The sequence below is a fragment of the Carcharhinus amblyrhynchos genome, chromosome 26 (genome assembly GCF_965287045.1).
Source record: "Carcharhinus amblyrhynchos chromosome 26, sCarAmb.v2.hapA, whole genome shotgun sequence".
Taxonomy (NCBI): Eukaryota; Metazoa; Chordata; class Chondrichthyes; order Carcharhiniformes; family Carcharhinidae; genus Carcharhinus; species Carcharhinus amblyrhynchos.
The window spans coordinates 37,386,127-37,408,497 of NC_137349.1; the positions used below are offsets into that span (position 1 = coordinate 37,386,127).

The window sequence follows — 22,371 nt, forward strand, 5'->3', positions numbered from 1 at the left end:
TTCAAAATATTTGCTCTCTATTGCCCCTGTCTGTTCCCTTTAGTATCTTGAAAACCAATAAAATCGTACCTAAAATTCTAGGAAATAGAAATATGGTTTGTGTAGTGTCCTTGAAATCTAAACTGAGGAGTAAATCCATACCACATTCCCTCCAATGCTCATATATCCTTCCCAATGTGTGGTGCCCAGACTGAACACAATGCTTGAGAAACATTAAGATAGACAAGTTGCCAGGGCCTGATGGGATATACCCCAAAATACAGAGAGGCAAGGGAAGAAATTGCTGGGGCCTTGAGAAATCTTTGTATCCTCACTGGCTACAGGGGAGGTCCCAGAGGATTGGAGAATAGCCAATGTTGTTCCTTTGTTTAAGAAGGGTAGCAAGAATAATCCAAGTAATTACAGGCTGGTGAGCCTTATGTCAGTGGTAGGGAAATTATTGGAGAGGATTCTTGGGGACAGGATTTATTCCCACTTGGAAATAAGTGGACATATTAGCGAGAAGCAACATGGTTTTGTGAAGGGGAGGTTGTGTCTCACTGACATGATTGAGTTTTTTGAGGAAGTAACAAACATGATTGATGAGGGTAGGGTGGTGGATGTTGTCTACATGGACTTCAGTAAGGCCTATAAGGTCCCTCATGGCAGACTGGTACAGAAGGTGAAGTCACATGGGATCAGAGGTGAACTGGCAAGGTGGATACAAAACTGGCTCGGTCATAGAAGACAGAGGGTAGCAGTGGATGGGTGCATTTCGAATGGAGGGCCGTGACTAGTGGTGTTCCGCAGGGATCAGTGCTGGAACCTTTGCTGTTTGTAATATATGTATATAAATGATTTGGAGGAAAATGTAACTGGTTTGATTAGTAAGTCTGCAGACGACACAAAGGTTGGTGGATTTGCAGATAGTGATGAGAACCATCAGAGGTTCTAGCTAAATATAGATCAGTTGGAGACTTGGGCAGAGAGATGGCAGATGGAGTTTAATCCAGACAAATGTGAGGTAATGCATTTTGGAAGGTCTAATACAGATAGTAAATATACACTAAATGGCAGAACGCTTAAGGATATTGATAGGCAGAGGGATCTGGGTGTACAGGTACACAGGTCACTGAAAGTGGCAACACAGTTGGAGAAGGTAGTCAAGAAGGCATCCAGCATGCTTGCCTTCATCGGCTGGGGCATTAAGTTTAAAAATTGGCAAGTAGTGCTGCAGCTTTTTAGAACCTTAGTTAGGCCACACTTAGAAAAGTGTGTTCAATTCTGGTCACCACACTATCAGAAGCATGTGGAAGCTTTGGAGAGGGTACAAAAAAGATTTGCCAGAATGTTGCCTGGCATGGAGGGCATTAGCTTTGAGGAGAAGTTGGAGAAACTTGGTTTGTTCTCACTGGAACGACGGAGGTTGAGGGGCGACTTGATAGAAGTCTACAAGATTAGAGGGACATGGACAGAGTGGATAGTCAGAAGCTTTCTTCCAGGGTGGTAGGATCAATTACAAGGGGGTATAAGTTTAAGATGCAAGGAGCAAGGTTTAAAGGAGATGGACAAGGCAAGTTTTTTTTTAATCCAGAGAATGGTGGGTGCCTGGAATTTGCTGCCGGAGGAGATCATGGAAACAGATACAATAGTGACTTTTAAGGGGCATCTTGACAAATAAATAACTAGGATGGGAATAGAGGGATATGGTCCCCGGAACGGTAGGGGGCTTTAGTTCAGTCAGGCAGTATGCTTGGTGCAGGTTTAGAGGGATGAAGGGCCTATTCCTGTGCTGTAATTTTTTTTATTCTTTATACACCAGGGTGTGGTCTAACCAGGGTTTACACAGCTGCAGTAAAAATACTAACCCTTGTAATCTAATCTTCTAGATTCCACCAGCCTTATCCATGAGGTTGTAATGATTTACATACCTCAACCCGAAGTCTCTTTGACCTCCACTGTTGCTAGCTTTTTACCGTTTACAGAGTGTGCTCTGTTCTATCCTTTTAAGATCCATGGTGAAGGAGGACCATACACTTTTTTTATAGCATCATAGGAATGAGGAGGAGCAACAGACAAATTTAGCCCTCGAGTCTGCTTCGCCATTCAATCAGATCATGGCTGATCTCAAATCCACCTCGTTGTCATGTTGCCCATCCTTTTTTATTAGAAATATATCTATCTCCTTCTTGAAAGCACTCAATGATTCAGACTCCACTGGGGCAGCGAGTTCCACAAATTCACCACCCTCTGCGAGTAGTTCCTCCTCATCGCCATCTCTCAACCTATACCTGTGACCTCTTGTTCTAGATTGCCCATAAGAGGAAACATTTAGTCTACATTTACTTTATCAACCCCTTTTAAAATTTTATAAACCTCGATCAGATCCCCTCTCATCCTTTAAGCCCCACCGAGTAGAGGCCAAACTGTTCAATCTCTCCTCATACACCAACCCTTTCATCTCCGGATTCAATCTGGTGAACCTCCTCTGAACTACTTCCAATGCCATCACATCCTTCCTCAAATAAAGAGACCAAAACTGGACACACGTTTCTATACTAAAATCCTTTTACCCATTCACTTAATCAATTAACATCACTTCTCTTTCTAACCGTCTTACATCTACATGGCTTCTAAATACCTGTTCAGGATCTTAACACTTAATAATCATTGCCTTTCACACAATTACTCAAAATGCAACGACAGAGCTTTCCACACCATTCAGCAACAATGTGATGAGTTGACCGGTTTTTGGTGATAACATGGTCATCACCTAACCAGCCAAGCTAGCAGAAGGGGTCTCAGGTTACTGTCCAAGAGAAGAATTGAAAGAAAGTGCGCCCAGTTCCATTCTCCACTGTACTGCACTATCCTACTTCCCTGACCAATGATGCCAGGTTGCACAATTCAACCTTCCTGACTGACAACAGGCTCAGGAACTAGAAATGGAGAAAAAATTATTTAACCAGCCAGTCATTCTTTGGAGGAAAGCAGACTTCCTTTATTTACAGTTCAGTGGCAAACTACAGATTCCAAGGTCTTATGAAAAAAAAATCAAGCAGTAATCAAAATTTCGAATCACACTGACTGCAATATTTAGACTCCCCAACCACCTTTCAAAGCACAAATCAAACAAAACAATGCGGCTAAAAAGTAAATCAGAGAGATACTATAACGTGGCAAACTTTCTGTTTCTCAAATTTTGAAAGTTGTGAAAAGACTCCCAGCAACGCCACCTTATGTTGGTATTTTAATGTGCCACTTCACATAGACATGAAGGTTCCAATTAAAGGAAGGGGGGAACATAGAAGAAAAGATCAAAGTTTTGGGTTGCGTTTTGAAAATGTTGCAGTCTCCCAGAAAAAAATTCTATCACATGTAAAGGTTCTTAGATATTGGTCTGTAACACAAATACTAAAGTGATGAGCTAATCATAACAAATAGTGCTACAGGAAATACTTATCCCTATTAAGGCACTTGGTCTGCTCTTCAGTCTACAGTTCAACAATGACTCACTGACTAAGAATGATTCAAACCCTTCAATTATCGCACACAGTTGGTTTGCGCAATATGACTAAGCCAGATGTTGGTGATCAGGCTGTGCCTGTATTTCAAGGTTTGACGCCAGAATTAGAATGACATCAACACCTTTAAAAGGTCAAAGAACCTGCACAAACTTGAAGCAGTAGCCTTCTTATAGAGCTCTGAACCTTTGTCAGAATACTGCGAATTCATAAATGATTTTAAGAATACAATTTGATTGCTATCTATACACTAAATTTCCATGCCCTATAAGAGTTCCAGATCCACACTGCCAAGCAGTGACAAGTTCCCGAGGCCTGTTGTTACAGTGGACCATCAGCCATGATTATGTATTTGAGTCTCTGGAGAGGGATTTGAACCTACAGGCTTCCGACTCAAACACTAAGACAGAGTAACTACATTTTCATACTGTCATCTCACTGCAGCATTTAAAACTCCCAGTAGACACAAGCATGAAATGACTGTTGCAACAGCAAAACTCCACTGACCCACAGGAGTGTGTCTCACACAGAGAGGATTACCACTTGGAAGTCTGCTATTTGCATTGTTTTCATTTTGGGTAATCTGCTTCTCAATCAATACTGGGCCTGACCAAGTTTTATAGAAGTTATCAAACAGGAAGGAGTCTGGATTGTATCACAGAATTTCCTTCATTTTCCACAGACAGTTGTGTTTCCAAGAACTCTGTAATGGCCTAGACAAGATAATCTGTTCTAATGACTTTGACTGGGGGATAAATATTGACCTGGACAGAACTCCTCTATTTTTCCAATGGTGTTACTTGATCTTTTGTCTTCACTGGATTATTATGGCCTAGGTTTAACATCTCATTTGAAATACAGCACTCTCTAAGCATCAGTCTGGTTTGCCAGCTTTGGGCACGTTTTAAGTTTATTTATTAGTGGTGCTATCTCATAACACCAGGGACCCGGATTCAATTCTCAGTTTGGGTCACTGCCTGTGTGGGGTTTGCACATTCTTCCCATGTCTGCATGGTTTCCTCCCACAGTCTGAAAGATGTGCTGGTTAGTGCATTGACCCAAACAGGCGCAGAGTGTGGTGACTGGGGGATTTTCACAGTAACTTCATTGCAGTGTTAATGTAAGCCTTACCTGTGACTAATAAATAAACTTAAAAAAAACTTTATTAGCGTCACAAGTAGGCTTACATTAACACTGCAATGAAGTTACTGTGAAATCCCCTCGTCATCACAGTCTGGCACCTGCTCAGGTACACTGAGGGGGAATTTAACATGGCCAATGTATCTAACCAGCACACTTTTCTGACTGTGGGAGGAAACCCACACATACGTGGGGAGAACATGCATATTCCGCACATACTCAAGCCAGGAATCAAACCCAGGTCCCTAGCGCTGTGAGGCAGCAGCACTGACCACTGTGCCGTGGCTAGAGTGAGACTTGAATCTACTGCGAGGCGGTACAGTGGCTAGCTCTGCTGTCTCAGAACACCAGGGACCTGGATTCAATACCAGCTTTGGGTGACTTTGTACATGTGGAGTTTGCAAGTTCTCCCTGTGTCTGCATGGGTTTCCTCTGATGCTCCAGTTTCCTTCCACAGTCCAAAGATGGGGAGGTTAGGTGGATTGGCCATGCTAAATTGTTCCTTAGTGTCCCAAGATGTGTAGGTTAGGGGGACTAGAGGAGGAAATATGTGGTGTTTTGGGGATAGAGCCTGGGTGGGAGGCTCTGTCAAAAAGTCAATGCAAATTCAATGGGCCAAATGGCCTCCTTCTGCACTGTATGGATTCCGTGAATCAGAGGCAAGGATGCTGCCATTGAGCCACAGCTGACCAAGAATCCAGTGTGTAAATAATGACTAGTTACAATTCAACTGAACACTTTCATACATTTAACTCAAGAGTTAACAAATAAAAAAATGAAACCTAAAAACAATCAAATCCAGGAGCAGAAAACCAGTCAAACTTGGGTCAAAGACCATTCCACTGATATTCAGCTAATCTTAAACATCCAACTCAGAAATCGTTTCAATGTTTTTATATTTAGCTTCAGCTGGATAGATCTGACATATTTTTGTGATCTTGTACCCACACGCATTCGTCAGGCTGTCAAGGGAGGAGGAGGAGGAGGAGACATGGGTGATTCCAATTTCACTCAATTTTTCTCATCTTTGTTCCACGCCTGACTTTTTTGAAATTTAGTGACAGGTTAAAAAGGATATAATATTTCAGGGAGAAATATGACCATAGGTGTCAAGGTTGTGAAGATAGCAACAAAATCAGTACAAATCAGCAGGCCTTGTTAGCTCACCTCCCCAGCTCTTCGCCCATCTCATAGTACTTCTCCACATTATCTTGCTTGAAAACTGCCATTGTGCAGGTCAGATCCAATGTCATCATCCACTTCCCAAGTGGAGATGGTGTAACTGGGGGAAATTTTCTCCTACTTCAACAGCAGGTCTAGAACAGAAACACACCATCACTGATATTGAACAACAGAGAGAAACATTCAAAACAGCCCTACTGGCATTTACTGGGAATTGAAAACAGCGCATTCGCTTACCAGAGCTTTAGGGATTTATCATTGTTAAAGTGGTCAGAAATCCAACAGCTTTTGAAGCATTTGCATCTGTTGAAATTCAAAGCAGTGATCTGGACACAATGAATAGCAGCCTCTCCCAGCACAGCGCCTGTTTCTGAACAGTGTGCGAATGGGACAAACACAGTCCATGTACTGCTGCTTGTTCTCCAGTCGCTTCCATGCTGCATGGTCATGTCAGGAACAAGTGGCTCCACTTAAACAGGATGCTTTCTTCAGCTTAACACACTTGCACAATAATCTAAACTGAACATACACAGCCTTTATCTCAAGCACCCACTGTGTATCTTTCAGCTGTATAATAAAGTCTGCTCAAATTTCACATATCGCATTCTTCAAGATTTTGTGCGGCATTTCAAAGAATTTATACCACTTATAACTAACAAAGTGAGTAGAAGCTGGATTCCTATTATGCTCTTGCTAGAATGTTACCTGTTCTCAACAGGAACTGGCAGTGTGTTGAAGAGGATCTTGTAGAGCGTAGGGACATGCTTAGCATCCAACAAATGCAACTCACATTTCCGACCCTTGGAATTAAAGTCACAGCCACTTGTTCCAGTATAGATATGGTTTGGATTTGTAGAAACTAGACTAGCTCTATTCTCAGGCTTTGTGCTGGTCAGTGAACATGTCACAGATACAACACAAGTTAGTGCAGAACACAACAAAGAGACAATGGGATGCTAATGTAAGGGTACAATGTATTTAACGTTACTCATACATACAAGCACATACAGCTTTGCCAGAAGTTGTGCTTCAAAAGGTTTCTCTACCAGAGTGCCACACAGGGGAATTTGCAGGAAGAAGGGGAGGCTATTCAGTCCCTTGAATCTTGTTTTGTCACAGTGAGAAGCCTCACAACACCAGGTTAAAGTCCAACAGGTTCATCTCGAATCACAAGCATTCGGAGCACTGCTCCTTCATCAGGTGAGTCACATAAACCTGTTGAACTTTAACTTGGTGTTGTGACACTTCTTAATTGACCACCTCAGTCCTACGCCACATTTCCACATCTTGTTTTGTCATTAATTTAAATCATAGCTGATCCAAATTTTAATGCCATTTATCTGTCATGGCTCCATATTCCTTAATTACCTTTAACCCACAAAAATCTATCGAGCACAGATGTAAACTTAACTGAGCAAACATCTACCTTCGGTAGGAGGAAGCTTCACACTTCTCCTGCTCCTTGTATAAAGAAATGTTTCCTAATTACCCTCATCAATGACCTGGCTCTGACTTTGATATCATACCAGTTCCACTTAAAAGTCATAAAAATCTCACTCAATTGCTATATTCCAGGGAGTGCAAACTCTCCTCATACTTTAATATAAGGTTACATTCTGGTGAAAATGTGCTGCCTTCCTTCCAAGGTCAATATAATCGTTTGAAGATGTGGTGCATGGAAGTAAACACAGTACACCAGGTGATTCCTAACCAGTGATTTATGAGTGTTATTAGCTCCTTACTAAGGTGTGGTGCACAGAATAACTACCCGTGACAGTCTCGGTACTCAAGCTAGAAATGCCAGTTTCCCATACTTGCTGACCTGCATTGACTCCTGGCTCAGAACTTGATGGTTTGAACCCTCTTTATCTCTATAACTGCCTCCAGCCCTATTTCTCTGCATTTGGTTTTTCAGATCTGACCTCTTGTTCAGATTTTCTTTGACCCACTTTTGGCAGTCTTGCTTTCAGCATCTGGGACTTAAAATCTGGAATTTCCTCTCTGAATCTCACCAACTCTCTCCTCCTTTAAGACAGTCCCCTCTTTAACTTTGACCTCTTCTAATATTATCTGATATGGCTTAATGTTAGATTATGCTGCGAGGTACCTTGACACACAACCACAGGTGCCAGAACAGAATCATGGAATAGCTACAGCACAGAAGGAAGCCATCTAACCTATCCTATCCATGCTAATTCTCCAAGAGCAACTCAGCTAGTCCCACTTGCGTGCTTTTTCACCACAGTCCTGCAAATTTTCTCCCTTCAAACATTTACCTAACTTCCCTTTGGAAACCATGATTGAATCTGCCTCCAGTGTACTCTTGATCATAACCATTTGCTGCATAAACAAAGGTTTTCCTCATGTCTGCTCTTATTCTTGACCTTCCACCAATGGGAACAGTTTCTCTCATCTTTTCTTTCTCCTCTGCCAAGGTCTCTCAAGATTTTGAACAGCTTGGTCAAATCTCCACTCAACCCGTCTCTTCTCCAAGAAGAACAGCCCCAAACTATCCTCATAACTGAAGTCGCTCATCCATGGTTACTTTCTTAAATCTTTTCTACTTTCTCTTCAATGCTTTCACAAAATTCCTAAGGTACGCTGCCCAGAATTTGACACAATACTCCAGCTGAGGCCAAACCAGTGTATAAATACAGGTTCACCAGAAAGATCAGAATCACATGTGCTTTATTAACCTTTTTCTCAACCTGCACTGCGATTTTCCACAGTTGCCCCATAGACATCCCAAGATCCCTTCACACCTGGGCTCTTTTTAGAGAACCATCTTTTATTTTATAAACAATACGCGTTGTTTCCTTGCTCTGTTAACCTCCAGAGACGCCCTCTTCTGATGAATCTGAAAATTAGTTTTAGATTCTGTACACTTCTTCCAATTTTTTTTAAAAATAAAAATTATAAATGGCAGCAACTCCTTAGTTGTATCTGAATTGCAGTACATCTAGTACAAAGCAGAACTATGACAGGAATCCAGCAAAGCAAGTTATCAGATATAAATAGACAGTTGTTTGTGTTGTTCTGGAGGCAACAAGAACTCAAGTGCATAGAAACCAAATAATGTATTAAAAAAACTGTAGAAAGTTTCTGGATTCAATTACAGCAAAGCAAGAAACCAGGACTAGGGACACAAATTGAACTAAGTGGGAAGAAGCTCTTTACTCAGAGGGTAATAAATGAGTGAAATACCTCCCCAAATGGAGCCGTGGTTTACATGGTTAAAACATTTTTGTTTAGTGAGCAGGCATTCCTTTGAGGTACTTGTCTGAAAATGCCTGAGCTCGTCTGATCGTGAAAGCAGACTCACACCCGGTTAGTACTTAGACGAGAGACTGCCTGGGAGTACCAGGTGCAGGTAGGCTTTAAGCTTCCTTGGCGTTCTTGTGCTTTGGATTTGGCACTCTCACCATCACGACCTGGGTTCGATTCCAGGTCAGGGAATGAAAATTTAGGAGTCCGTTGTGAGTATAGTGGTTAGTATCTCCACCTGTCACGTGGGAAGCCAGGGCTGTTCCCCGACAGAGAGGGTACAAGCTGTCTAAAAGGTGCAATGAAAACAAAAACACCATTCGGGCTATTGCAAATGCAGCTGGATGCTATAATGGAAGGAATGAGCTTTGAGAGAGCTTGCTGCTGTTTTCTCATTGTTACACACTGGATGATGCAGTCATCGACTGTCCACACTGCTTACAACACTCAAAGCCCAACGCAAGATAGATATTATGTTTCTCAATGGCCCTTAAGCAGAAAGGAGCTGCTACTGGTTTCTTCAATGTGGAATGTCATTTCACATTTCAGTCATAACCTGCATCAATTTCACTGGCACCCAATGTCCCCACACTCAGAGACAGAGTTAGAGACAACGACAAGCTTCACAAACGCCTCCGTTAACACAACAAAAGCTGTTACTGATGTAAAATCAATGAGTGGTTTAAATTACTTGAACCTTTAATACATTCTTGGAACAGAGTGTAAATCCCTGTCCCTGCTGCACGTGGAAAGAACCCTGTTAAATCAGAGTTGTCATTAACCGCACCAAGCAATTTATAATATTAACAGTGCCACTCGCTGCTCTTACCCACCTGTAATTTAGGGTGAAGTTTTACAGTGTTCCTCACACAGTTTATTGATCTGGATTCATTCTTACCAGCAAGCTAACGTGCACTGAACAACAGTAGGAGATATATCTGGGCAATATACACTAAATATATCCATGACAAACTTTTCCACACGTCACAACACTGACACCACATTATGGTATCACATTCCAACTTTAGTACTGGAATTATTTTCCTTTAGATAACTCAGTTTCAGAGAATGTTCAAAGTAAACACACATTCCAAAGCAGGATCTCATAATACCACATCCTAGTCAGAAGTCAAAACCATAAAGGAACATAACGCATCCTTAAAAACCCATCATCCTTTTTCATTTTAACCTACAGATTTACTTAATTAACTGCCCTCCATGATAGCTTCAAATTCTGACAGCCGCAAAAATGCAAAGATCACTTCTTATGATGTTAAGTAACACTCAGATAACCTTAGTGTCATATTTGAGCCCAAGTTGAGTTTCCAGCCACGTATCCATGCCATGGCCAATATTACCTATTTCCACCTCCATAACATTGCCTGACTCCTCCCCTGCCTCAGCACATCCTTACTGAAATTGTCTCTGCAAACTTGAGGTCATCCAGAATTCTGCTGCTCATGTCCTAACTTTTACCCGGTCCCATTCACCGATTACCCGTGTTTGCTGACACACATCAGCTCCCAGTACATTGAACAGTACAGCACAGGAACAGGCCCTTCAGCCTATGATGTTGTGCCGAATAGGACACCAAATTAAACTAATTCCTTCTGCCTGTCCTTGGTCCACATCTCTCTATTCCTTGCATATTCATGTGCTTATCTAAAAGTCCCTTAAATATCCCTATTGTATCTGCCTCCACCACTACTCCAGGCAATGCATTCCAGACACCTACCACTCTGTGTAAAAAAAACTTGCTCCTCACATCTCCTTTGAACTTTTTCCTTCTCACCTTAAGTGCATGCTCCTTTGTATTAGGCATTTCAACTCTGAGAAAAAGATTCTGACTGTCAACCCTATCTATGCTTCTCAATTTTATGAGACTTCTATTAGGTCTCCCCTCAGCCTCAGCCACTCCAGAGAAAACACTGGTTTGTCCAGCCTCTCCTTGTAGCTCATATCCTCCAATCCAGACAGCATCCTGGTAAACCTCTTTTGCACCCTCTCCAAAGCCTCCACATCCAAGATGGCACCAGAACATGATGACTTTTTGCAAGCTGTCCCCAGCATACCCTCAAATTCTCTCTCTTACTCTTGTTCTATGTTTTTAGAACTATACTCTAACATCCTTCCTGTAAAGTGCTGCCATTTCTCCATCCATATCTGCAACTAATCTATATTCCACTGCACCCTTTAAGGGTGTGAAAATTCTCATTCTTGATTTTGGGTCCCTCCATGAACTTCTCCATCTCTGTAACCTCCTAAGAACATAAGAAATAGGAGCAGGAGTAGGCCATCTAGCCCTTCGAGCCTGCCCCGCCATTCAATAAGATCATGGCTGATCTGTCGTGGCTCAGTTCCACTTTCCCGCCCTCTCCCCATAACCCTTAATCCCCTCTCTTATCAAAAACCCATCAACTCGTGTCTTAAAAATATTTAGCGAGGCAGCCTCCACCACTTCAACGGGCAGAGAATTCCAGAGATTCACCACCCTTTGAGTGAAGAAGTTCCTCCTCAACTCCGTTCTAAACCGCCCCCCCTTTATCTTGAGGCTGTGCCCCCTAGTCCTACTGTCTTTTTTGAGCGGGAAGAGTCTCTCCACCTCTATCCTATCCATCCCATTCATCATCTTATACGTCTCAATGAGATCTCCCCTCATTCTTCTAAACTCTAACGAGTACAAGCCTAGTTTATTCAGCCTCTCCTCATAGCTCAACCCCCTCAACTCCGGTATCAGCCTAGTAAACCTCCTCTGCACTCCCTCCAAGGCCAAAATATCTTTGCGCAGGTGCGGCGCCCAAAACTGCACACAGTACTCCAGCTGCGGCCTCACCAATGCCCTATACAGCTGCAGCAAGACCTCCCTACTTTTATATTCAATCCCCCTCGCTATGAAGGCCAGCATCCCATTCACCTTCCTGACCACATGCTGCACCTGCAAGCTGGGATTTTGCGACTCATGCACAAGGACCCCGAGGTCCCTCTGCACTGTCGCCTGCTGCAGTTTTTCGCCACATAAGTAATAGTCCTTCCTACCATTATTCCTACCAAAGTGGACCACCTCACACTTGCCAACATTAAATTCCATTTGCCATTTCCTGGCCCATTCGCCCAGCCTATCTAGATCCTTCTGCAGACTCTCCACACCCTCCGCACAATTTGCCATTCCCCCAATCTTGGTGTCATCAGCAAATTTCGACACCCTACACTCGGTTCCCTCCTCCAGATCATCTATATAAATGGTAAAAAGCTGAGGCCCCAGCACCGACGCCTGGGGCACTCCACTAGTCACCATCCGCCAATCCGAATAGCACCCGTTGACCCCCACTCTCTGCCTCCTATTTGACAACCAATCCTCTATCCACGCTAACACCCTACCCCCTACTCCCTACTCCATGTCCCTCGACCTTCTGCAATAACCTCTTGTGAGGTACTTTGTCAAACGCCTTCTGAAAATCCAGAAAGACCACATCCACCGGCTCTCCTCTATCCACCTCCCTAGACACATCCTCATAGAACTCCAGTAAATTTGTCAGACACGACTTCCCTTTAATGAAACCGTGCTGCGTCTGCTCTATCAAGCAATTCCCTTCAAGATGCCTCGCAATTTCCTCCTTAATGACGGATTCTAACATTTTACCTACCACAGACGTTAAACTAACCGGCCTATAATTCCCCGCCTTTTGCCTGGCACCCCTCTTAAACAACGGCGTAACATTAGCCGTTTTCCAATCCTCCGGCACTTCCCCAGAATCCAGCGACTTTTGGAAAATAACCACCAAGGCATCCACTATCACCTCCGCCATTTCTTTCAGAACCCTCGGATGCATTCCATCCGGTCCTGGGGACTTGTCCACAATCAGCCCCTCCAGTCTGTCGAGCACCGCCTCTCTAGTAACAGTAATGTCATTAAGACCCTCCAGTCCTACCACCTTTCCATCACTAACACCCGGCAAATTATTCACGTCCTCCTCCGTGAAGACAGAAACAAAAAAGTTATTCAATACCTTAGCCATATCCCCATCCCCTACCACTAGGTCCCCTTTCTCATCCTCTAAAGGACCAACGTTCACCCTAGCCAGCCTCTTCCTTTCTATATATTTATGAAAACTCTTGCTATCCTTTTTTATATTAAGCGCTAGCCCAGCTTCATAGTTTCTCCTACCCTTCTTTATCAACTTCTTTGTCAATCTTTGTTGACATTTAAACCTCTCCCAATCCTCTTCTCGCCCACTACTCTTAGCTACTCTAAATTCCTCCGCTTTTAATTTAACACTTTCCTTCACCTCCTTCGTTATCCACAGCTTATTACCTCCTTCAGCCCTATTCTGTGATATTAATGCTCCTCTAATTCTGGCCTCTCGACCATCCCCAGTTTTAATTGCTCTGGCAGCAGTGGTCATCCCTTCAGCTGCCTAGGCCCCAAGTTGTAGAATTCCAATCCTAAACCTCTTCATCTCCTTCTTCTCCCTCCCTTTCCTCTTTTAAAATGCACCTTAAAACCTACCCTCTTTGACCAAACTTTTGGTCATCAGTCACCTCTGGTTTGATATCAAAAATTTGCTTTATAACACTCCTGTGAAATGCCATGGAGTGTTTCATTACACATTGATGTAGCTTCTTAAACACATTGAAGTAGCAATGCCACTGGGTTCGCACATGCTTTTGCTATATTAATTTAGGTATTTCAGTGTTATAATTCAAAATACTCGAGGCACCCCAGCCTGATCCAGGAATGCAGTTGCAACAGGCACATATAAATTAAGAAAGCAGAGATATTTACTCAATAGCCAAACAATCTTAGCTGGGTTGGCTCATCTCAGTCAGAGCAGCACTGACAGGAGCTGCAGCCCAAGAGCTAGGGGACGTGGATACATTACCCAGAGAGAAAACCCCCAAGATATTCACAAAGCTCCAATGCTAATTGAGTACCACAGGGGCTTCCACAAGATCTCAAATTTCCATCATCCAAGTAGCAACTCATAATAATAAGAAACCATGATGCTTGGGAAGGGATGTTATTATCCAACAGCGATAGATGAATTTTACTCACACAAGAAATGGAAGCAGGAATCTATGAATGTTGAGGGAAGACTCGGACAAAAGAGTTATTTCATGAGCCAAAGGAAGTACTACTGATCTTAATTGCTGGCCAGGCACACACTGTGCGCTTATTAAACCATGGTCCGTTCTCCTTGTTTTGTCTCAGGTAAATGTTAAAACCCCATACCACAGTCTGAAGAAAGCCAGGGGAGATCCCCCAGTGCACTGGTCAATATTTCTCCCTCAGTTAGTCATTTATTTCACTGCTGCGACATACAAGATTGCTTTAGCCTTTTTCCCCTGGAACAGCAGTTACTACTTTGAAAAGATGTGATGAGGCAAGCCTTTTCTGTCACAGCTAAAACAGCAAATGTTGGAAACAGTCAGGCCAGGCAGCATCTCTGGAGGGAAACTAAAAGGCATAGAAAGCGGGAGATATTTATACTGTAGGATGAGGGAATGAAAGATGAGTCATAGCCATGGAAACAAGGGAAAAGGCTGCTAATGGCAGTTCACAGAGAGAATAAAAGGTGTGAATGACCAAACAGCGAAGAAGCTGAAACCAGAGGGTAAGCTGTGGCATATGAAGATGTGTGTGTGTGTGTGTGTGTGTGTGTGTGTGTGTGGGGGGGGGGGTGGGGGGTGGGGAGAGGCAGTCGTCGTCTCCCAAACCCGGACAGCCCGCTTCTACCTACTTCCCAAAATCTACAAAAAAGATTGTCCTGATAGGCTCATTGTGTCAGCGTGCTCCTGCCCTACCAAACTTGTTTCCTTTTATCTTGACTTACCTCCCACTTTGTATGCCTTTTAGCTTTGACAAAGGGTCATCTGGACTCAAAACATCAGCTCTTTTCTCTCCTTACAAATGCTGTCAGCTTGAGGTTTTCCAGCATTTTCCCTTCTGGTGCAGCATCAGACAGTCACCATGTGGAGAATAGGGCCAATGGCCAGACAGATATAGTGACATTGGTCTTCTCAATATTTAGATGAGGTTTCTGCTCATCCACTACTGGATATCAGTGAATCATTCTGACAATTTCGAGGCAATGGAGAGTTTGAGTGAGGTGCCGCTTCATGCTCTCAGCCAGACCTGGAAAAATTCATACAGTTTCCACTCCTCCATCACCTTCACTTGATCCACCTCAGACTCTTCCTTTCCTTGACCTTTCACAGAATCATAGAATTCATAGAAACCCTACAGTGCAGAAAGAGGCCCTTCAGCCCATTGAGTCTGGACTGACCACAATCCCACCCAGGCCCTACCTCCATATCCCTACATATTTTTCCCACTAATCCCTCTAAGCTACGCATCTCAGGACACTAACGGGCAATTTTTTAGTATGGCCGATCAACCTAACCTGCACATCTTTAGACTGTGGGAGGAAACCAGAGCACCCGGAGGAAACCCACACAGGCACGGGGAGAATGTCCAAACTCCACACAGACAGTGATCCAAGCCAGAAATCGAACCCAGGTCCCTGGACATTGAATTCACCAGAGTCACAACCCTTGGCTGTCCACACCTCCTCTACAAGGATGGTACAAAGATGGTGGACATTGACATTGATAACTGAGCGGCTATGGTCACTGATTGCCCTGACCTCTGGACTTGACTGTTTGGAAGAACGTTGGAAAAGGCAAAAAGCTCAGCTGACTGCGATGAGGGTCCATAGAAAACAGAGGCCAGAATATCATGCAGTTTCTTAGCCCACTGGATGACTCTGCAGCAAATGCCATTACAAAATAGCACTCCTTTAACAGAGTTGACCACCACAGCACACACCATCATCTGCTGTAACACCTTTTGTCCTAATTTGTCCTAACATCAACTTAAGTGGCTTGGTATCAAATTTTGTTTGATAGTGCTCCTACGAAATAATTTGCTCCGTAGTACTGATCTTGAATATTGCTGTAAAAAACGTGCTGCCACAGTTTTGGCAAAAGGCTTGTAAAATTCAAAGAACAAAGAAAATCACAGCACAGGAATAGGTACTTCATCCCTCCAAGCCTGCACCAAGCATGCTGCCTGCCCGAACTAAAACCCCCTACCCTTCCGGGGACCATATCCCTCTATTCCCATCCTCGACAGGACAAATAGAGGTATTTGTCCTGACGCCCTTTAAAAGTCACTATCGTATCTGCTTCCACTATCTCCCCCAGCAGCGGGTTCCAGGCACCCATCACCCTTCGTGTAAAAAAAACTTGCCCTGTACATCTCCTTGAAACCTTGTTCTTCACATCTTAAACCTATACCTCCTTGTAATTGATTCTTCCACCCTAGGAAAAAACTTCTGACTATCCATTCCGTCCATGCCCCTCATAATCTTGTAGATTTCTATCAGGTCACCCCTCAACCTCCGTCGTTCTAGTGAGAACAACCAAGTTTCTCTAAACTCTCCTCACAGCCAATGCCTTCCATACCAGGCAACATCCTGGTAAATCTTTTCTGTACCCTCTCCAAAGCTTCCACATGCTTTTGGTAGTGTGGCAACCAGAATCAAAAACTATATTCCAAGTGCAGCCTAACTATAAAGCTGCAATATGACTTGCCAATTTTTAAACTCAGTGCCCTGGTCAATGAAGGCAAGTGTGCCATATGCCTGCTTGACTACCTTCTCCATCTATATTGCTGCTTTCAGTGACCTATGTTCCAGTACACCCAGATCTCTCTACCTATCAATACTCTTAAGGGTTCTGCCATTTATTGTATATTCCCCATCTGTATCAGACCTTCCAAAATGCATTACCTCACATTTGTCCAGATTAAACTCCATCTGCCATCTCTCCGCCCAAGTCTCCAACAGATCTATATCCTGCTGTATTCTCTGATGGTCCTCATCACTATTCGTAAATCAACCAACTTTTGTGTTGTCCACAAATTTACTAATTAAACCAGTTACATTTTCCTCCAAATCATTATATATTACAAACAGCAAAGATCCTAGCAATGATCCCCGAGGAACGCCACTAGTCACAACCCTCCATTCAGAAACACACCGTTCCACTTGCTACGCTCTGTCTTCTATGACCAAGTTAGCTCTGCATCCACCTTGCCAGTTCTGCATTCACCTTACCAGCTCACCTCTAATCCTGTGTGGCTTCAATTTCTGTACCAGTCTGCCCTGAGGGACCTTGTCAAAGGCCTTACTGAAGCCCATATAGACAACATTCACTGCCCTAGCCTCATCAATCATCTTCATCACTTCCTCGAAAAACTCGATCATGTTAGTGAGGCACGACCTCCCCTTCACAAAACCACGTTGCTTCTCACTAATACATCCACTTATTTCCAAATGGGAATAAATCCTGTCTCAGAGATTCTTTGGAAAGTTTTATATAAATACAAGCCGTGTTGTTATGTGGATCTGCAGCTGATATGACACTTTAGTACCTCATTCAATCTTCACTGGACATTTTGTAGGATATCATAGCTGAGCCCAAATAAGCACCCAAATCTATTTCATCAGAGACCACTTAATAACTATTGCAATCGCCATACCTGGCTGACTTCCTAACATTGTACAAGCAATAAGCCTAGCTGTATTCCTTCACTGCTCTCCCAGATGAGATCAACCTGTAAACTCTAACCTAGGGTAAAGTTGTGACTAGTTTCAGCAATTCTCTGATACCAAGACCAGTCTTGATGTGTGAGTTAACTGTTAATAGTTAATAGAATGACTTTCTGCCCTTGCATAATCTTCACTAGTGTGCACTTTCTAGGAAAAGGCACTAGACAGCAAACAGCACAAACCCAGACTGATTTTCCCACCCTCAGTCTAGGAACAGTGTGTACCAATAGTAGCAAACATTACAAGAGTTTTACAGTTTTAAATGACTGACTTTGGTAAAATTAAACATAATATCAATAGCTACAAGAATCTGTTACACAGCATAATACAACTTGATGTGGTGTACAGTGCCTCTAACAATGAACTGGTTAGGACAAAGACATTAGTAAAGAACTGTATTGTTCTAATCAACGGTACTCCATTCCGGCAATGGTATGAGTCTCAGTTTGCCCTCCTCCTTGGCTGGAAGAAGGATGCCAACTGACCTCTGAAGAGGAGGAAATACTGAACAAGAAGTGGTCAAAGGAAATTCATAAGAAATTTGACAATCAAAGAAAGATTGCAAAGATCAGTTCACTGCTAGAAGAACAATTCCAGCAGGGAAAACTGCCTACTTGCATAGTTTCAAGACCTGGCCAATGTGACAGAACTGACAGCTACATCCTTGAAGGAAAGGAGCTGGAATTCTACCAGAGGAAGATCAAAGCAAAGAAGGGCAAATAATCATAATGCTTTAAGGAAAATGATTCATAAACCATTTTCACCAAAAAAAGAGAGCCTTCACTGTAGATTATTAACAAACCCTGAACTTAGAATTAACCTCTAAACAAAACTTACTCAGTTTCAACAAAAAAACTTCAGATTTGATGATTTTTTGCCACTAATTTAAAATAAAGCCCAGATTTTGAAGTGAGACTTGATAACTATGATCTTTGAGGACAAAATTATTTCATGAATGATGCCCAGCCTTTGTGTATATTAAAGGCTCTGCAAGCCTTTCCGATCCCCACACAAACACATATGGATTCCTGTGGTTATTTCAAATGCACTTTACAAAAAGGCACAGACTTTTCTCTCCCCTTTCCTTTCCAGTAAACCAAGCCCAGGTTAGAATTCCACACATTCCAATTCTACACACAATCTAGGAGCTGGGATCACTCAACATAAATTCATTATAGTAAAGATAAAATCATATTTTAGACAACTGCCACACTTCCTCTGATGCAGCCCCAGTCTGTGACAGCACCCAGTATGGAGCTGGGACCCAGCCCTCTTTCATTGTTCAGCTGAGGGAGGAAAGAACCCATGGATCGCCGGCTAGTGAGCTCAGTTACCCCCGGTATCAGGGTCCAGGGCAGGTGAGAAACAGCCTTACCTCAGGCCCACGCTGACCTCACACTTACCATGTTCAGGATGCTCGAGACCCCAGCCCAGCCAGTCACCTGGGAGGAAGCGACGTCACCACCCGCCCAACCCCCCCCACCTTCGCCACCTGATTGGCTGCGCCGCACATCAATCACCCGACCGACCGCCTGGCTGACGTCACCAGTTAGCCTGATCCCGCCCCCTTTCCCTCTCTTCATTGGTCCGATGACACATCAATCATCCCACCGGCAGCCTGGGCTGTAAGCCAGGTCCTGCCCCCTTTCCCTCTCCTGATTGGCCTGATGACACATCAATCAACCGACCGGCCTTGGGCTCCGTCACGTAAGGCGGTTGGCCGGGTCCCGTCCATTTCCCGGCACCGGATTGGCCAGCTGACACATCAATCACCCGAAGCCCTGACGCTAGGCTGTAATTCACTTCTGATTGGTCGCTTGTGGGAAGCCATATTGCTCTATGATTGGTCGCATATGATGTCACACAGTGAGGACCAAAGCCCCATGGAAAGGCCTGCGGCGTAGGTCCTGTTCAGTGCGAGTAAAGGCACGAAGCAAGGGGACTGCATGGGGGTGACATCCAGGAAGGCCACACAATTCTGATCAGGACAGGGATTAAAGTCTCGGCGGTGAACATGGACCAGCCTGGACAGAGATTCAGAGTCATGATATGGAGATGCCGGGTTGGAGTGGGGTAAACAGTCAGAAGTCTCACAACACCAGGTTGAAGTCCAACAGATTCATTTGGTAGCACAAGCCACTAGCTTTCAGAGCGCTTGCTGCTCCTTTGTCAGGTGAATGGGAGTTCTATTCACAAACAGGGACACAAACTCAATTTACAAAATAATGGTTGGAATGCGAGTTTTTACAGATTATCAAGTCTCAAAGGTACAGACAATGTGAATGGAGAGAGCATTAAGCACAGGTTAAAGAGATACGTATGTGTATTCTGAGACTTCTTAGAGAGGATCAGGACCCGGGGAGGGGAAAGTATCTCGGACATTTCTATTGTTCCAGATTCCTGGGTTTGTATTGTTGCCTCATAGCATCAGCAAAGCTTTATAGCCATAGAAGTACTATTGAAATGTAGATGCTGTTGTAGCCAGAATAGGTTACAGATTAACAAGTTTCGTGCTACAAACATGTGATATTGGAAGTGTGACACCTTCATATGTAACTTATAATTTGGACTTCTTTTCAGCTCTCCTATAATGCTCTGATTAGCAATTTCCATTTATCAGAAGTTACATAGACCGCCTATGATCTCTAACAGGTATGAAACAGCATGTTGTCAAACTATTAAATTGAATAATATTTGTTTACAAGGTTAATAATTGCAGTGTAAATAGTATGCAGTGGATAATTCACAATGTCATATGACAGAGAGGTCAAGAAACCATGTAGTGGCATAATGATTAGCCTTGCTGCCTCAAGGCATCAGGGACCTGGGACCTGGGTTTAATTTCTGGCGTGTGTGCACATTCTCCCTGTACCCCTAGGTGCTCCGGTTTCCTCCCACAGTATAAAGATGTGCAGGTTAGGTTGATTGGCCATCCATGGTAAATTTACCCTAGTTTCAGGGGGGTTGGTGGGCTAAACATGTGGGATTATGGGGATAATAGGATGGGCTTGTTATCGGTACAGACTTGATGTACCGAATGGCCTCCTTCTGTATTGTAAGGATTCTATGAAACCAGAGCACACTGATTTAAGAACATAAGAACATAAGAAATAGGAGCAGGAGTAGGCCATCTAGCCCTTCGAGCCTGCCCCGCCATTCAATAAGATCATGGCTGATCTGTTGTGGCTCAGTTCCACTTTCCCGCCCTCTCCCCATAACCCTTAATCCCCTCTCTTATCAAGAACCCATCAACCCGCTTCTTAAAAATATTTAGCGAGGCAGCCTCCACCACTTCAACGGGCAGAGAATTCCAGAGATTCACCACCCTTTGAGTGAAGAAGTTCCTCCTCAACTCCGTTCTAAACCGATTTAAGTTGATTGGCGAAAGAACTTGAGACAACATGAGGAAAACTTTTTGACAGTGAGTGTTTAAGATATAGAATACAATGCCTGAGTGTGGGGCATTCTAAAGGAAATTGAATAATTATTTAAACAGAAAAGATTTGCAGGGGCTCTGGGGAAAAAAGGTTCTCTCTCTCTTATGTATCTGCACACACATACTTTTATTTTACCCATTTGGGAATAATAATGGAAGGATTCCTGAGCTGATTATCAGCCTGTTGAACCATATTGAATGCTCCTTCCATGGCCAAAGGGTCCTGACATTAGGCTTGAACCTGGAGCTTCTGGTCAAATGGTCAGGGTATTATCACTGTGCCATACCTCCCTGGGGAAAGGGCAAATCAGTGGGACAAGCTGAGTTATTCTCACAGGGAATTGGCTGAGGGCATGATGGAATGCTACTGGGTCAAAATCCTGGGACTCAGTTCCTAACAGCACTGTGGGTGTACCTACACCACATAGACTGCAGCAATCCAAGAAGACCATTCATCACCATCTCCAGAAGGGAAATTTGAGGATGGGCAATAAATGCTGGCCTAGCCATTGATATCCACATCCCATGAAATAGAATACCTTTTATGTCCTTTGTACTAGGGTTAGGACAGAAGAATAATTTAAATGGATGTACATCTGAAGTAATTTCCAAAAATGCAGTAGTCTAAAAGCTAATGAGCAGCTAGGAATATATTGCCATTCAGTTTGTTGTTCTCAGCAATTTTTTTTCACTTGAAGTTAATGCATTATACTCAAGTTGGCACATTGGTTAGCACTGCTGCCTCACAGGGATGCAGGTTCAATACGGGCCTTGGGTCAGTCTATGTGGAGTTTGCACATTCTCCCTGTGTCAGTGTGGGTTTACTCTGGGTGCTTTGGTTTCTTCCCAAAAATGTACAGGTTAGGTGGATGGGCTATGCTAAATTATCCTTTAGTATCAGGGGGACCAGCTGTGGTAAATGCATGTGGTTATGGGTCTGGGTGGGATTGTGATCAGTGCAGACTCAATGAGTAGGGATTGTATGATTCTACTCTTAAAAAAATGCACAATTATGGGCTAATGGGTGAAAGCCCTATTACCTTATTTCTACACATGATTATACATTGCAGCACTACTGGGTCTGGTATTCTTGGCCTCTGGTGGTGGCCAGCCTAGCTTTGACCTTCCTTATTTCTGTATCCTCCTCCTTGGGTCACAAACATCCAAGATTTCTGTACTCCAATAATTTTGGTCTCTTACCCATTCTGATGGTGATTAGTCCACCAGTGGCAGC

General features: G+C 43.4%; 1 protein-coding gene across 1 annotated transcript in view; it reads right to left on the reverse strand.

Annotated features, from left to right (window-relative positions):
• dapk3 (death-associated protein kinase 3) overlaps positions 1-19,173 on the reverse strand; it is a 41,109-nt gene extending 21,936 nt beyond the window's left edge. The window contains exons 1-2 of the mRNA XM_080212578.1: positions 19,105-19,173; positions 5,811-5,959 (exon numbers count right to left, since the gene is read on the reverse strand). Coding sequence (XP_080068704.1) covers positions 5,811-5,899 — 89 coding nt within the window. The 5' untranslated portion in view covers positions 5,900-5,959; positions 19,105-19,173. The remainder of the gene's footprint in view (positions 1-5,810; positions 5,960-19,104) is intronic.
• Positions 19,174-22,371: the final 3,198 nt, after the last annotated feature.